This window comes from Ursus americanus, chromosome 2 (assembly GCF_024610735.1).
Source record: "Ursus americanus isolate L20-20 chromosome 2, mUrsAme1.1.p, whole genome shotgun sequence".
NCBI classification, from domain to species: domain Eukaryota; kingdom Metazoa; phylum Chordata; class Mammalia; order Carnivora; family Ursidae; genus Ursus; species Ursus americanus.
Window position 1 is genome coordinate 80,607,485 of NC_142128.1, and position 16,511 is coordinate 80,623,995.

At 33.9% G+C, this 16,511-nt stretch overlaps 1 protein-coding gene across 4 annotated transcripts in view; it reads left to right on the forward strand.

The window, feature by feature from the left end:
- CEP350 (centrosomal protein 350) overlaps window positions 1–16,511 on the forward strand; it is a 150,744-nt gene that overhangs the window by 16,651 nt on the left and 117,582 nt on the right. For 3 of the 4 annotated variants that reach the window (XM_045811424.2, XM_045811428.2, XM_045811427.2), the window contains exons 2-6: window positions 6,943–7,028; window positions 8,030–8,076; window positions 9,936–10,050; window positions 11,080–11,239; window positions 14,482–15,095. In XM_045811424.2, coding sequence (XP_045667380.2) covers window positions 6,956–7,028; window positions 8,030–8,076; window positions 9,936–10,050; window positions 11,080–11,239; window positions 14,482–15,095 — 1,009 coding nt within the window. In that variant the 5' untranslated portion in view covers window positions 6,943–6,955. The remainder of the gene's footprint in view (window positions 1–6,942; window positions 7,029–8,029; window positions 8,077–9,935; window positions 10,051–11,079; window positions 11,240–14,481; window positions 15,096–16,511) is intronic. The other variant, XM_045811426.2, reaches the window with a different exon arrangement.

Sequence of the window (16,511 nt, forward strand, 5' to 3'; positions counted from 1 at the left end):
AATTGTGTTCCTTTTCCTGTTTTTTTGGTTTTTTTTTAAAGATTTTATTTATTTGAGAGAGAGAGCATGTATGCGCCTGTGAGAGCGATGTAGTCCTTAAGGACCATACAACGTTGAGGAGAGACTGATACACATGAGCTATTTGTAACGTTATAAATTTACCACATTGTATGCTATCTGTTTATGTGTGTCACTACATTGTGAGCATTAAGTGCTCAAGGAATGTTCATTGAATGAATGATTGAATGAATGGTGTGTGTGTGTGTGTGTGTGTGTGTGTGTGTCTAATGATAAGGGCTCTAAAAAGTTAACAGAGTACGGGACACCTGGGTGCTTAGTCGGTTAAGCATCTGCCTTCAGCTCCGGTCATGATCCCAGGGTCCTGGCATTGAGTCCCGCATTGGGCTCCCTGTTCAGTGGAGAGCGTACTTCTCCCTCCGCCTGCTGCTCCTTCTGGTTGTGCTCTCTCTCTGACAAATAAATAAAAAAAATATTTTAAAAAGTTAACAGAGTGCTATTGGGGAAACAGATGAAGTAGTAATTCTGTTAAGAAACAGTTGGGGAAAGATTTATAGTAGATGGCATTAACATTTTGACTTGAAGATTATTATTGCCAGAGAAAATTTAGGAAAAGAAGATAAGGAGGTAATGAAAATTTCTGCATGTTTAGGGAATGCACTCTAGCTATGGCCTTTTGACAAGAACAACTGGTATACAGTAAAGATAGCAAGGGGGTAAAGACTAAATTAAGGTTGTGGAGGATCCCAAGTTCCATCATGCTAAGGAATTTGGAATTTTATCCCATAGGTGATAGTCATTGAAGAGCTATAAAAGCAGAATTGCTAGGTTCTGTTTTCGAAAAGATAATTGTGGTTGCAGTATGGAGAATGAATTAGGGACAGAATAATTTAGGAAACTTTTACCACAATTTAGGTTAAAAATAATGCTCTGAACAGAGGTAAGGGGGAGAGAGAGAGGAACAGAGAAGTTAAAAATATCTGGAAAATTTTTTTTCAACAGCTTTATGGAGATCTATTTTATGAGAGAAACATCTTAAAGATAGTATTGACTTGGTAACTCAGTGAATGATGGTGAGGGAGAGGCAGAAATGTCAAAGGTAAACTGGATGCATGACAACCCCATTTGCTAAGAGAAAAAGGAATGATTTTGAATATAGACAATAATGAATTTGGTTCTGAACTTGGTAAATTTGAAGTGCCAGTGGGATTTGGAGGTGGACTATCTAATAGACTGAAAACTTGGGTCCAGAGAAAGACCTAGGACAGAAATGGGATGATATTTAGGAAGTGGTTTGAAACCATGAAAGTGTGTGAGATTGCCTGGGAAGAAGGCGCTAGGAAAGAAGAGGCCTAAGAACAGAACCTTTGGAAATGTTACCGTTGATGAATTGGGCAAAAGTAGAGAAGTAAGCCATCGGTTAAGGGAAAAAAAAACAAGAGGATAAGGAAAGTAGGACAGATATGTTTTATTGATCCCGAGAGTAGTGAGTGTTTCAAGATGAAAGCTTAAAACCCCAAATGTAATAGAGTTATACCCAACTGGAAAATTGTGTTAATACAAAGGTATATTTCCTAGATTTTCTGGACAGATGGACTATATATGTATACATATAGTTATATGTATACAATGTTTCATATGTATATAATGTTTAAACTTAGTTTTAAGACCTTCGTAAAAACAAACTTGTAAATCAGGAAAAATAATTTTTTAGACTTTAGAAAATAATGGACTTTTTGGGTCCTGGGTGGCTCAGTTGGTTGAGCATCAGACTCTTGATTTCTGCTCAGGTCATGATCCCAGTATTGTGAGATCAAGCCCCACAGGCTCTATGCTGAGTGTGGAGCCTGCTTGAGATTCTCTCTGTCTGCCTGTGTCCCTCCTTCCCCACTTATGCTCTCTTTCTGTCTCTCCAAAAAAAAAAAAAAAAAAGAAAAGAAAGTAAATGAAAGAAAGTACGGACTTTTTAGTCAAAGGACTGTTTATAAGAAAATGAATTTGAAGGATAAAGGGAAATTTTCTCAGTGGATTTAAAAAAAAAATGTTTTCTGGTAACCAGAGATAACCCTCTCTCAAAAGAATTGTCTCAGAAATTGTCATTGAAATTTTCTGTATTTTCTTTCTCTTTTATTAAACAATGTATTTAACACATTTTTTCTATAGTATATTTGAAATATATTTCACATATATTTCTCTTAATAACTTATTTCCTGTCTGTGAGTTAGAGCCTTGAAATCAAGGATTTCATGGGGTTCTCTTTTTTTTTGTAGGATTTTGTCCCTTTTTCCCTTAAATAAAGAGAAATAAAAGAAAGTTTGTTGTAAGACTTAGAGAGATCTCAAGAAATGCAGGGGCAGAAAATGAGGTAGTGGTATTATGGGAACTGGAAAATGGCTAAAAACAAGGCCACTTTTTCCTTTTTTGGGGAAGCTACATGAATCTCATTTGTTTTTCTTTGATCTTCATCTTGCTTATCATCATGATTTTTCAACTTGACTCCTCACAGCTCATTGACTCAGTTGCTTAACATTCCATTCTAAAATTCTTAGATCTCTTCTTGCCAGGGACTGGATAGGCCACTCTTGAGTTAGTTCTTCACTCCTTCAATCAGCTGTAGCGGGGGCGAGGGGTTGTGGATGGGAATGGGGAGGTTTGTTCTTCAGAGAGGGGGCTATGGTTGGGCAGACAAGTGATTGACATTTGTAATACATTCATACACAATTTCATTTAATAAATCTTTTTGGGAACATTATGAACATTATTTATAATGTTCCCATTATTTTATGTGTGTGTGTGTGTGTATAGTTGCCACACAATGTTATGCTAGTTTCAGGTATACAACATAGTGATTCGACAAAGGAACATTTTAAAGGTATACTTTGAGATTATTTGTTTTGTGCTGAATAGAAAGGATTGCCCTTTGTATTTTGGAAAATGTTGAGAGTCCAAGGAGGACATACATGATAAACATTGAGTTTGGGATAGTGGTTATTACTTCTGGTTGGTGGGAGATGGATATGAGTAGAGGTACACAGGGGACTTCAGCCAAATTTCAGTAGTTTATTTCTTAAACTGAGAGATGTGTACATAAGTGTGTATTATTATTTCTTATACCTTTTGGTATGCCGTAACGGTAGTATCTTAAGACACAGTAAAGAAGAAAGTCTACTTTGTGGATGATTGACAGTCACTTAAATTTAGACTTTCACAGGTAACAAGTCTCAGAAAATAAAGCAGTCTGACAGACTATTGCAAATTTGTTAACCCTTTCCTGAATGTCATAGTTATTGACAGTATGGTTTTTAAATGCTCTAATAATACAATTCATAAAATAACTTTTAAAATGTTAACTTAATGAGATGCTCTGGTCTAACTCTCAGAAGCATTTATAAGAAAACCGTGGCCATCTGCCATTGTACAAATGGAAGGTTGTGACAAACTTATTATTAGATAACAGAATACTTAACTTCTATGAACATGGTATGCTGATGCCATTAGGGCTCCTGATGCAAAATAGTCTCTGTCCCTTCTTTCTTCTTCATACCAAACATGTAGTAGGCATGTCCTAATTAATATGGTGTCTTTAAGGATATACTCTCAAGAAGCTTTAACAGGTCTCTACCAGTAGAATTAATGTTTCCTTTTGTGATAATCATACATGTATTATGGTATTGTCCAGATTATTATGTTTCTCAGTTATGTATGTGTTCACCTCACCTACTTGATTACTGGATTGCTTTGAGAACGTCATGAAGGCCATGATTCTGTCTCTGAAAACATGTACACAGATGATACATACAAAATTTTACATATAATTTCAGAGAGTTTATAAATTCCTTGAATCTCACTCATGGATCCCTAGGTTAAGAATACTTATACTAGATGGTGAGGTTGGAGAGTCAGTCAGGGTCATTTCATCTTCCTTTTCTGTAACACACAATACTTTGCACAAGTAGGTGCTCAAAAAATGTTAGCACTAGGTATTGATATGCAAGTTTATTCTCCCTATTCTTAGTCTTTTCTTTTTTTAAGGAATTTATTTGTTTGTTTATTAGAGAGAGAGAGTATGAGAGAGCACAAGCAGGAAGAGTAGCAGAGGGAGAAGCAGGCTCACTGCTGAGCAGGGAACCCAATGTGGGATGCAGGATGTGAGATGCGGGGCTTGATCCCAGGACTCTGGGATCATGACCTGAGCCGAAGGCAGATGCTTAGCCGACTGAGCCACCCAAGTGCCCCTCCCTATTCTTAGTCTTAACAAAGATTATTACTCTGGATTGAAGAGTTCTAACTATTTTCTGTATACTGGATGCATCTAAAATAAAGTGTCCTGGAAAGCTTAGAATGGAAAGTATAGGGCAGGTATAATAGAATAAAGCAATACTTGCTTTTTATTAATAGCATACAAAATATAACTGAATACTAAAACATAGTTCTCTATGGACAATGATGGTGATTTTTATTGAAGAAATATAAAACCCACATGACGATGTAACAACCATGAACCTTTATGTACTAAATAATCCTGTCAAGCTGTATAAACATTAATTTATAGAAATATGAAGAGGAGACAACAAGTAGTTATGGTAGTTTTTTGTCTGCCTTTCTTAATTCTTTTTTTTTTTTTTTTTAAGATTTTATTTATTTGACAGAGACAGGGAACACAAGCAGGGGGAGTGGGAGAGGAAGAAGCAGGCTCCCAGTGGAGCAGGGAGCCCGATGCGGGGCTCGATCCCAGGACTCCGGAAACACGCCCTGGATGCTTAACAACTGAGCCACCCAGGAGCCCCTGCCTTTCTTAATTCTTGACAGATTAAGTAGGCAAAAGAGAATGCACAAATGTTCAGTAAATAATTCCAGAATTCCCATATGGCTATAGAATAAAGTTGTCATGTTGCCTATAAAACATTTAACTGGGAAGGTAGTTTCATTATTTCCCAATAAATATCTTGAATAAGTTAAATCTATTTGACAGTCATCTTAAAGTGGTTAGAAGAGGCATTTTGCAGATTGAGATTTATACTTTAAAGATAGTAAGAGTTTTGGGGCGCGTGGGTGGCTCAGTCATTAAGCGTCTGCCTTTGGCTCAGGGCGTGATCCCAGCGTTCTGGGATCGAGCCCCACATTAGGCTCCTCCGCTGGGAGCCTGCTTCTTCCTCTCCCGCTCCCCCTGCTTGTGTTCCCTTTCTTGCTGGCTGTCTCTCTCTCTGTCAAATAAATAAATAAAATCTTAAAAAAAAATATATAGTAAGAGTTTTGACAGATTAGATTCTCTCCTTTCTATGAGGAGATTTTTTTCAATGTACTTTTTCCTCAATTTTTCTATTTTTATAGAAAATGGTGATAATTTATATATATTCTTACATAAAGTACTGCCCTACTTAAATAGTATCCCTAAGTCCAGCCTACATTTAATGGAAGAAAAATTAACCTTTCTTTCTTGAAGAAGGGAGTATTAGAGAATTCGTGAATATATTTAAAAACTACCACAAACATCCAGCAGTTAAGTAGGACACAAAAATGAAAATTTTTTACTTTTTACACAGAGTAAAAAAAGAAAATTAGAATAGAAGAGACTATGCAAAATAGCTTAATGATCGTATTAAGATTTGGGGAATAGGAATGAGTTTTCCCCTCCTGTATTTTCCAAACTTTCAGTGTTTTGTGAGTTTTATAACAGAATAATTCTATATTCAATAGTCTATATTCTATATGACTATTATCAAGCTGTCTAGTCAGCATAAGCAGATTATGATTTTTCTCTTTGAGTCATATATTTTTTTCTTTTTTTCTTTCATTTTTTTATTGTGATAAAATACACAGGGTAAAATGTACCACCTTAACCATTTTCAGTGTATAATTTAGTGGTATTAAGTACTAGCATTGTGCAGCCATCAACACCATCCATCTTGTATCACTTTCCATCTTGCAAAACTGAAATTCTGTACCCATTAAATGATAGCTCCCCATTTTCCCCTTCCCCAACTCTTGGCAACCACTATTTTACTTTTTTGTCCCTATTATTTTGACTACTCTAGATACCTTATGTAAGTGGAATCATATAGTATTCGTCTTTGTAACTGGCTTATTTCACTTAGTTGATGTCCTCACAGTTCATCTGTATTATAGAAAATGGCAAAATTTGCCTTTTAATGCTGAATAATATTCCACTGTATGTATATACCACGTTCTACTTACCTTGTCATCTGTTGATGGACATTTTCATTGCTTTCACTTTTTGACTATTGTCAACAATGCTGCTATGAACATGGGTGTACAGATGTCTCTTTGAGACCCTGTTTTCAATTCTTCTGTGCTGGATCATATGGTTAATTGTTTGTTTTTTTTTTTAAAGATTTTACTTATTTATTTGACAGAGAGAGAGACAGAGAGAGAGGGAACACAAGCGGGGGGAGTGGGAGTGGGAGAAGCAGGCTTCCCGCCGAGCAGGGAACCTGATGCAGGGCTCGATTCCAGGACCCTGGGATCATGACCTGAGCTGAAGGCAGACGCTTAACAGCTGAGCCACCCAGGTGCCCCGGTTAATTCTATTTTTAATTTTTTGAGGAACTGCCATACTGTTCCCATAGAGGCTTTATCATTTTACATTCCCATCAACAGTGCACAAGAGTTCCAGTTTCTCCACATCAACACTTGCTATTTTCTGTTGTTTTGTTTCTTTGTTTGTTTTTGATAACAGGCATCCTAGTTGATGTGAGGTGGTCGTGATAGATTTCTTAATGGTTTAATTTTCTAAGGAAAAATGAAGTTACTAGATTATAAGGGACTCCTAAGAGGGCATAAAGAAAACTTTTAGAGTTAACAAAATCCTATTCTGACTTTCATGAAAGTTAAGATAAATGAGAGTATTTTCTTTACTAATATTAGAATATTGATATTTAATGAATGCTGATGATATGATTGTAGGTAAATTGGCAGGATGAGGAGCAGCAAATCAAAAGAGGTGCCTTTACCAAATCCAAGGAACTCTCAAAGCAAGGATACTGTTCAAGGTATGATTTATTTTTTAAACTTTAGAACTTAGTGCCTTGTTTCGGTCATGTGTATACAATTCTGGGCTAATCAGTAAAGGAAAATTATACATATACTTTGATTTGTAAAAAGTGGATAATTTTTTAAGTTCAGTTTGTTTTAAATATGCAAGTTAACTCACCTTCAAAGGTGTCCTGTGGCAAACTGTTTTATAAAGGAAAACATAAAAGTCATTATATGTAAAATTAGTTTTACACAGTTTCTTGGAAATTCTGATTATTGTCAATAAATGGTATAGTATAGCTCCTAATACAGTTTTAGCCCTATCGTGCACAAATAAGAAAAAGAACAGTCTCATTGAACTATTTTTTTAAATGATGCATTAAACAGTCTCATTAAACTATTATAAATTAGGACATGATATATTTTAATGTTCATTGACAAACTAGAGTATATCTGGAGGAAGATGATTGGGTTTATGAGGGATCTAGAAATCATGTCACATGAGGAACATTTGGAGGGAATGAGATTGTTTATCCTAGAGAAGAATGATTTAAGGGAAAAAGGTGACCTTGTACTATTTGAAGGGCTGTTATCTGAAAGACTAGATTTTACCTTTGTTTCTACTGGTAGATTGAGGTCTGGAGTAGTTTTCTAATCTTTTCAACAACATAATTGTGAAATACACTACAATACAAAATTTTGTGTTCAAGTCAGTGGGGTAAATTGAGGTTACTGCTTATTGTCGGAGATGTCTGATGGGGCTATGAGTGGGGATGTTGTCCTAAGAACTAATAGGATCAGTGTCTAATACAACTCTAAACCATGTACTAGGAAGCTTGGCTTTATAGAATGGGAAAAGAACCATGTTTTGGTTCAGTATGATAAAGCATTCGCTGAGAAATAGTTCTGCCTAATAAAATGGCTCTCACACTTTTGAGTGCATTTAGGAGCTTTTTAAAATGCAGATTTTGAGGACTACTGTACAGATTCTGATTCAGTAAATATCAATATTCCCCAGCAGATATAACCACATCGTGGGATGCACTTTCTCAGACTAAGGCTGCTGTAAGTAGTTAGAGCTTCCATTTGTTTCTTTCTGGTTTAAAATTGATTTCCTGTTATGATTGAATAGATTAAATTTTTTTCTATAGTACTTTTCTCATAGATTTTAATTCTCATTAAAATCTAACAAAGATTTTAGTTAGAAGTTAAGTACCATATATTACAAAATGAGTGTTAATGATGACTATTAAACAGTAAAGGGATAATCAAGACACTGCTTTAGGTACCAGGAGCATTAACACTACGGCATATAAAATATTCAAGTAATTTGTGCTATTTATTCTCCTTTAATAAATTTGTTCATTTGGTATATGAAACGAAGATTTAAAACAAAATGATTTGGAAATATGGGGCTATGTCTTTGTAGAAGGCTCAGGGTCAGAGAGGAAATGAAAGGAATAGCTTCTTTAATGGACTAGGAGTTACCTCTTTTGTGGCAGTGATAGACTGTATTCTCTCAGTACTGCTGAGGAATGACCATGAGCAACCTGTTTTCATTTGTGTTCTGTGGAGTTTAGGAATCCAAATTTGGCAAGTGACGCATAGTCCTTTTGAAGGGAGATTCTGTCCTTCTTCTTTTCTTTTCTTTTTCATTTGCTCTCCAGGAAAATTACTCTCCTGATATGTCCTTTCTTGTTTTCTTTGTATCCTACCTGAATTTGAGTCACCTCTTTCTTTACTGTGTGAATATGGTATATTCTGTCCCCTAATCTTTTGAACTGGTATGAAAAGGCATCTGGAAAAGGTACATAATGTAGGGTCAAATACAACATTATAAGTTCTCCTTCTTCTACGTGAGCATTGTATATGTACAATGTAGGAATGGTTTTTATCCCCAGTTTAATTCAGAGTTAACCTAATTTAGAACTGAACTGTTAATAGTCGTTTTTCAAAACTATTGTGTTTTTAGAAATTATTTTTAAGGATGATGAGGGGCTTATAATATAAATGGAAGAAAAAGCCTGATACAGATTATGAAGATTTATTCCAATTTTGTGAGTACATTGTACCACAAAAATCTGAGAGAATATAAATCAGAATTTTACACAAAGTGTTTATCTCTGTGTGGTGGAATTTTGATGATTTTAATCTCATTTTTTATACCTTTTCTGTGTTTTCCAAGTTTTCTCTTATTTTCTCTTATAAGTATATAATTAGGGGAAAATGCTTTATTAAATAAGAACATTGGTGGTTTTACTGGAAGTTGACTTATATTGAAAGGTGTATGGAAGCCTGAGTTTTCTATCTTGTGAATTTTATCTTTATTGTGAAACTTATTTTATAGACATAAAACTATTAAAAAGTTGTAGTTGTTTGAACAGTTTTAAGTTTTAGTCCATCTGAATTGTTCTTTCCTAATTTGTGCCTGTAAAACGCACAGGATATATAGCGTAATGATGTGTGACATATAATGTCAGAAAATGTACTGCTTGCTTAAAAAAACTCAGCAATTAAAAAAATAGGTCAACAAGACAAATAGAAACTTTCTGATATTCTTCAGAATCTTTTTGATTTTCTCGTCCAAATTCGGGCAGCATTGTACCACTTGTTACTATAACTGAAGTAATAAGTAATGAAAACACTAATATTGCAAAAAGGCATTCCTGAGTTATTTTGAATTTAGAGACAGGTATTGGACAATATAATTTAAATAACTTTGTAAATTGGGGTGCCTGGCTGGCTCTGTCAGAAGAGCATGCAACTCTTGATCTTGGGGTTGTGAGTTCAAGCCCCACATTGGGCATAGAGCTTACATAAAAAAAAAAAAAAGAGGTAAAAAATAAAAAATTAACTATGTCAACCAGTGGTAGCTGGTTTTTTACAGAATTAACCTATTTGTTGTGATGGTGTTTAAACTTTAGCTGAGACACATTGAAAACAAATTAGAAGTAGCCCCTACAAGTACAGCTGTGTTTGATTCTGTCATGGATACCAAGAAATCTTCTGCAAGTGCTACCCGAAAAATAAGTAGAAAAGGTATGTATAAAGTTACTTCCAAAGATACAAATATATTAAATATAAATCTTGATGTTAGTTTTGTTTCAGCTTAATTTCTTTTTATAGTCCCTTATATTTGCTAGCTCTTTTGTTAGAGATGATACCTCATCAACATTTAGTTTTTTTGTCTTTGGTACCATGTAGTTATGAAGCAGCCTCATGTTCAGTGACTGTAGATGATGTTTTCACCATCTTTTTTTTTTTTTTTTAACAGTTTTTGATTTTTTTTTATTTTAGAGAACAAGCAGGGGGGAGGGCAAAGGGAGAGGGAGAGAATCTCAAGCACGGAGCCCATTGTGGGGGTCGATCTCACAACCCTGAGATCATGACCTGAGCTGAAATCAAAAGTCGGATGCTTAACCGACTGAGCCACCCAGGTGCCCCATATTTTCACGATCTTTTGATCAGGGACTTGAGCATCACTACATCACCTTTGACAGTGAGTTTTCATTGGTTTTTAGTGATAAGAATTTGATTTCAAGTGTTTGGAATTATATATGTCTTTTTTTTTAAATTCACAGATCTATCAACTTTGAGATTTAGTGGACCTAATGAGTTTTGCATATTTTTAGGGGGGTTTAAATCATAATTGGAATATCTAACAGATATTGTCATAAATTGACAAAATGCAAATACTTTCTTTGATACCTTTCATATATGTAATTCTGTGATTTCTTAATTAATGGGCTGAAAGCTAGAGGTTAGTACTTTCCATTAAAACTAATTTTTTTTTAAATCTCTGAGTCTGTTGGGTTTTACGTGATAATTTTTTTTTAAGTTGGTGACCGCCTTTGACAAAAAATAATTTTATATGTAGAGTTTTTCATTGTTCAGAATAGTTTTTTCTTTTTAGATTGAGTTACTATAATAATTTAGCCTGAATGTTTCCCATCTACTTATATAATATCCAACTAGAGATGCCAGAAATTATAGATACCTGTTATTTTCACAGATACTAGTCAAATTTAGAGGCAGTCATATATTCTTACAGATTTCCTTTTTCTTTAGATGGTAGATACCTGGATGATTCTTGGGTTAATGCTCCAACCTCCAAATCTTCTAAATCACGAAAAGAGAAATCTCGGAGTCCTCTCAGAGTTACCACCCTGGAGAGTAACGTAAAGAAGAATAACCGTGTGGAGTTCCGTGAACCTTTGGTTTCTTACAGGTTAGTGTTTAAAAACAAATTATCAAATAGGATTATTGTAATATTTACAATAAGATTATGGTTTATTTTCTGAGTTTTTCATAGGACTATGACTCTAGTATTATTACCTTTATCATTTTCCAAAAAGATAAAGCAAAAATCTTTTATATTATGAAATACTGACTTTCTATTCTTTTACAGATTAAATATTTGGAGGGAAGAAGTAATGGCCCAGGCTACCACCATTGTAATATATATGTTTCCTGTAGACAGATTATTCAGTCTCTGGAAATATGAATTTTTTTTCCTTAATATCTCAGATTAGGTGTTATGCATAATGAATTTTTTATAGCTTAGTTTTCTTCTTCTTTTTTTTTTTTTTGGTAGCATCAATCAGTTACCTAAAATTTCTTTCCTATTGAGAACGTGAGTTGGTTTATTGTTTCACTTTGTTGTTAATGGCTCTTTTCAGCAACTTACTGTCAGATGTTCAGGATTGATGTATGAATTTTGATAGTATAGATACTATCAAATGATGTATATTTTTGTTAGCTGGTAATTTAGGATATTCAGTAGATAAAATGATAGAATTTTATATTTGAGAAACATTTTACTAATATTATAAAATATGTGTTAATACTGTCAGTATAAGAAATAGTAATAAAAAATAAACACTGGACCTTTTATTTCTTTGTTTCATTTATTAACATTTTTAGTATTCTAAAATGTCAGTAAGTCAAGATGTTTCATGATGGTGCCAGAGACTACTGAGTATATGTTTGTACTCTTAAATTTGAGATAAAGAATTTGGGAGATGGAGGTAGATCATGGGTTCATATCAGTTCATAATATCAATATTTGATTTGATACAATTTTGAAATATCTAGGTGAAAATATTCAGTAGGCATTTAAAAATTTGAGCAGGAATGTGTGGGAAAGGTCAGGGCTGGGAATATAAATTTGGGAGTTTTCACTAGCGTTGAAGTGATAAAAATGGTGAAGAAGATACAGAGAGAAAGCCAGGGAATTGATCTGGGTAAAAGTTCATAATTTAGTAAAAGGAGAAAGAAAAAATGTGAAAAATAGTCAGAGTTCAGAAGTCTTTAATCACACAAATATTAAGCAACTTGCCTAGAAACATAATCACCATCGGAATTAAAACTATAAATTACTCTTTATTGATATTCTGGTATTCTTCCTGCCAAGAATGCCACTTGATATTTAAAATTTTGTAAAATATATGTCTTTTAGGATTAAAAGGAACCCGTAGGATAGCTGTGAATAGAACATCCTTCACCTGGCTAACTCCATCATTTTTAGCACCTTCTGTATGAAACATTGCCAGATCTCTTTCTATCCCACTTCATTCCCGCAGCCTATTTAATCCTTCCTGTGCTCTTATAATACTATATAACTTCCTCTGTTAAAGCATTTTCATGTTGCATTATATTTTGATTCCATATCTACCCATTACGTTAGCTTATGTATAAATCTGTCTTATTCTCAAAACATTAGCCTAGTGCCTGTCATTTATTAAGTATTCCATAAATATTTTTCCTAACATTTATTGTGAAAATTTAAACAACAGTGACAACATGATGTCAAACTGGAAAAACTCAAAAAAAAAAAAAAAAAGAATTGTATAATAAATACCCTTATATGTATTCTGTAAATATTTAATGAATGAGTTAATGAAAGACTATGACATTACTTTTTTTTTTAGCGGCGCGGGATCAACTGTCCTTCCCTTTTTAAGATTGTGACATGATATGTAAACTGCCTTTATATGCTTTATTTTATTCTTTACATGTGCTAAGTTTATACTTAAATCATTTTAGCTATGAATTATTGTGGTCTGGTAAAGGTAGTGCAAATAACTGAATTTAGTCTTGATCTCTAGTGCAATCTACAGGAGTCAGTTCACAGCCCCTATCTTGTTGAATAATCAACCATTCAGAACAGGGTCTAATGTTTTTTGGGTCATAGATTCCAGTGAGAATTTGATGAAAACTGTAGACTGTCTCCTTAGAAAAATGCACATACTCATAGACTCATAATAGATAAAATTACCATATTACGCTATAACAGAATTATGGCTTTAAGAAATCTTGTGGTATTTAGAGTTTTATGCCTTTACATGAAGGTGTATAATAGAATTGTTAATGTGAGCCACACATAATTTAACTTGTTTAGTAGTCCCATACCTAGACACATGAAGATGTTTTACATTCTTTTTTTGTTGTCATTCTAAGTCTTTAGAATCTGGTATGTAATTTACATTGTAGCGTGTCTCCCATTTGGGCTAACCACATTTCAAGTGCTCAGTAGCCACATGTGGCTAATGTCTACTCTTTCAAACATTGCAGATCCAGATTGTTATGTTCGCTTTTACAATTTTGTTGGGTATTTTTTCATAAGTCATGTCCTTTTCTTATTGCTGAGGCTTGTCTTCATTAACGTCCCTTTTAGTAAACTGTTTCTGTTCCTAAAATATAACTTATTAGAATGATAATATAAATAAAATAAATAAATAATAAATAAAATAAATATAAATAAATAGAATAAAATAAAAATAACCTCTGGAGGAAGGCTTTTGCTAATGTTTTTATGAGTAGAGAATATGGACTTTGTGATATGTACTTTGGCAATGCCTAGTCTTTGCTTATTCCACAATTTCTAGATGTGCTTTACATAGTTTGAAGCTACCAAAAAAAGTGGTCTGTGGTTCGGAGACACTTGACTTCCCTAACTACATTTATGTGGAGGAAAACATTTATTATACCTCTACTTTACTCTAGTTCCAATCTGTTTGCTAATTTGGTGCATTATTTAGAAGTTACCAATACAAAATTTGAGAACTTTTTTTCCTGTATTTAAGATTTCATAGAGGAAAAAAAAAAAGATTTCATAGAGAAGTAAAATATACATTTTGGTAATAGATGTCAAGGGAATATCCAAAGTCAGATTGTAATCCTATTTTCTGGGATTTCTTAAGGAAATCTCTACATACATCTTTTGTGTATTTCTTATTTTATAATATGCAGATTAATGATTTAGGTTATTTGCCATTTAACTTGATAGAGGGGGCATTGAGCATTGAATCTTAATATCAGTAATGGTTATTTTGTTATTTAACCTACTGGAATTCCAAAACTTTTTTGGGATATCTAATGTTAGCTTAGAGTTCTCCCTTCAGTTTGTATGACTGGTTTCAATTTGATTTTTGAAATCTTTATTCAAAACTTATTATTTTTTAATAATAGGGAAATCCATGGTACAACTTCCAGTATGAATCCTAGCCATCTAGAGTCAAAGCATGTATATTGTGTGGATGTTAATGAAGAAAAGCCTGAGAACAGGAACCGGATGATAGGCAATCGAGAAGAACTGAATGTACATTGCTGTGATTTTGAGAGCTCCCAGTCATCTGTCATCAATGATACAGTGGTTAGGTTTTTAAATGATCGACCAGCAATTGATGCATTGCAAAATTCTGAATGTTTGATTAAGATGGCAGCTCCTGTGAGAACTGAGGAAGAAAATCCTAATAGAGCAAAAGGAAATGAGAAGGCTTCTGTAAGTAACATGGGCCATGATGTTGATCCAAGAGTGTTGCGGATAACTGACTCTTCTCCATCCTCTACTAGTACTTCTAATTCCCAAAGGTTAGATATCTTAAAGCAGCGACAACATGATGTCAAACTGGAAAAACTCAAGGAGCGAATTAGAAAACAGTGGGAACACTCAGAAGAAACAAATGGCCGGGGCCAGAATCTGGGTCATATTGACCATCCAGTAATGGTTGTTAATGTTGATAACTCAGTGACAGCAAAAGTCAGGAAAGTGGCAACAGCACCACCTGCTCCAACATATAAAGGTTTGTAGTCGGTCTTTGTGTCTTTCTGTCTTCCTGCCTTCTTCTCCCCGTTTCTCCCTACAATGTATTTGAGCAGAGAGGATTGTCTTTAGAACAGGGTGTGATTCTCAAATCAAATGCTTAAGAAATGAATTCAAGGTGCAGGTCAAAAATGCAGAAACTTGGATGCTACACTGGACCTGAATCAGAATTTTTGGGTATAGAGTCCAGAACTGGAATTTTTAACAAGTCCCTCAGGAGATTCTTATAATTTAAGAACCCCTATCTGAACAGTTAATAAGTTGAACAAAAGAGAAAATAAGAATTAGTACCATTTTCAGATAACTGGAAGAATATTACTCTTATTCTGCCATTGTATTTGGATTGCTGTTAGGAATTCTTTCAAAAGTAAATGTTTAAAAGATAATTTAGTCAATTCTAGTTACATTTGGTTACAGAATATTTTAGCACTGATATTTTGATCCTCTTACTATTTTAAACTTTGAGTTTTGACAATAATGGTTTCCCTCCCATGTTTGAGAAATATTTATATCAGGTTTATACCTAAAATATTTAAAAAATAAAATAAATCAGATTTTTTTTTATTTTTATTTTTATTTTTTTAAGATTTTATTTATTTATTTGACAGAGATAGAGACAGCCAGCGAGAAAGGGAACACAAGCAGGGGGAGTGGGAGAGGAAGAAGCAGGCTCATAGTGGAGGAGCCTGATGTGGGGCTCGATCCCGCAATGCCGGGATCACGCCCTGAGCCGAAGGCAGACGCTTAACCGCTGTGCCACCCAGGCGCCCCTAAAAAATAAAATAAATCAGATTTATACCAATATAGAAAAATTTTCATTGAGAAAATGCTTTTCCAAGAGAATTTCTGTTTTGTAGGCAACTCAAGTTTTTATATATGATGGTTTTAAGGAGTTTGTATTTTTATGTTCCTGAAATTATTTTCGGGGTTGTTCATTTAAAGTCTTTAATATGAAGAGTTGATTCATTGACCAGATCAGTCTCTGTTAGACTTTTGTCATTAAAACTTCCGCTACCATAGCCTTTCTTTTGTGGATACTTTCAAAGTTCAGTTTTCCTAGGTAAGAGTATAAAGATCGAAATATTGTCAAGATTCATTTTTTTTCTGTTAATTTTAAGTCGTAAACAAACTAGGACAGTTTTTGCTATAATTTTATTTTGTATTTTTCTACCAAGTCTAACTTTTCTCTGACCAGCTTTGCAGTTCTTTGTAGTCCTAAGGTGTTTTAGTCTTTTTCTCCAGAGCAGATTTTATATATATAGTTAGAGCCATTATCAGTTTTATTTTGTGTTCCATATCATGTTTTGCTAGTGATATTCATTGTAAATTAGATAAGAGATGGATAATTTGCATTTTATTCTTGCTAATTTGTGATAAAATTGTGAACAGTTACTTT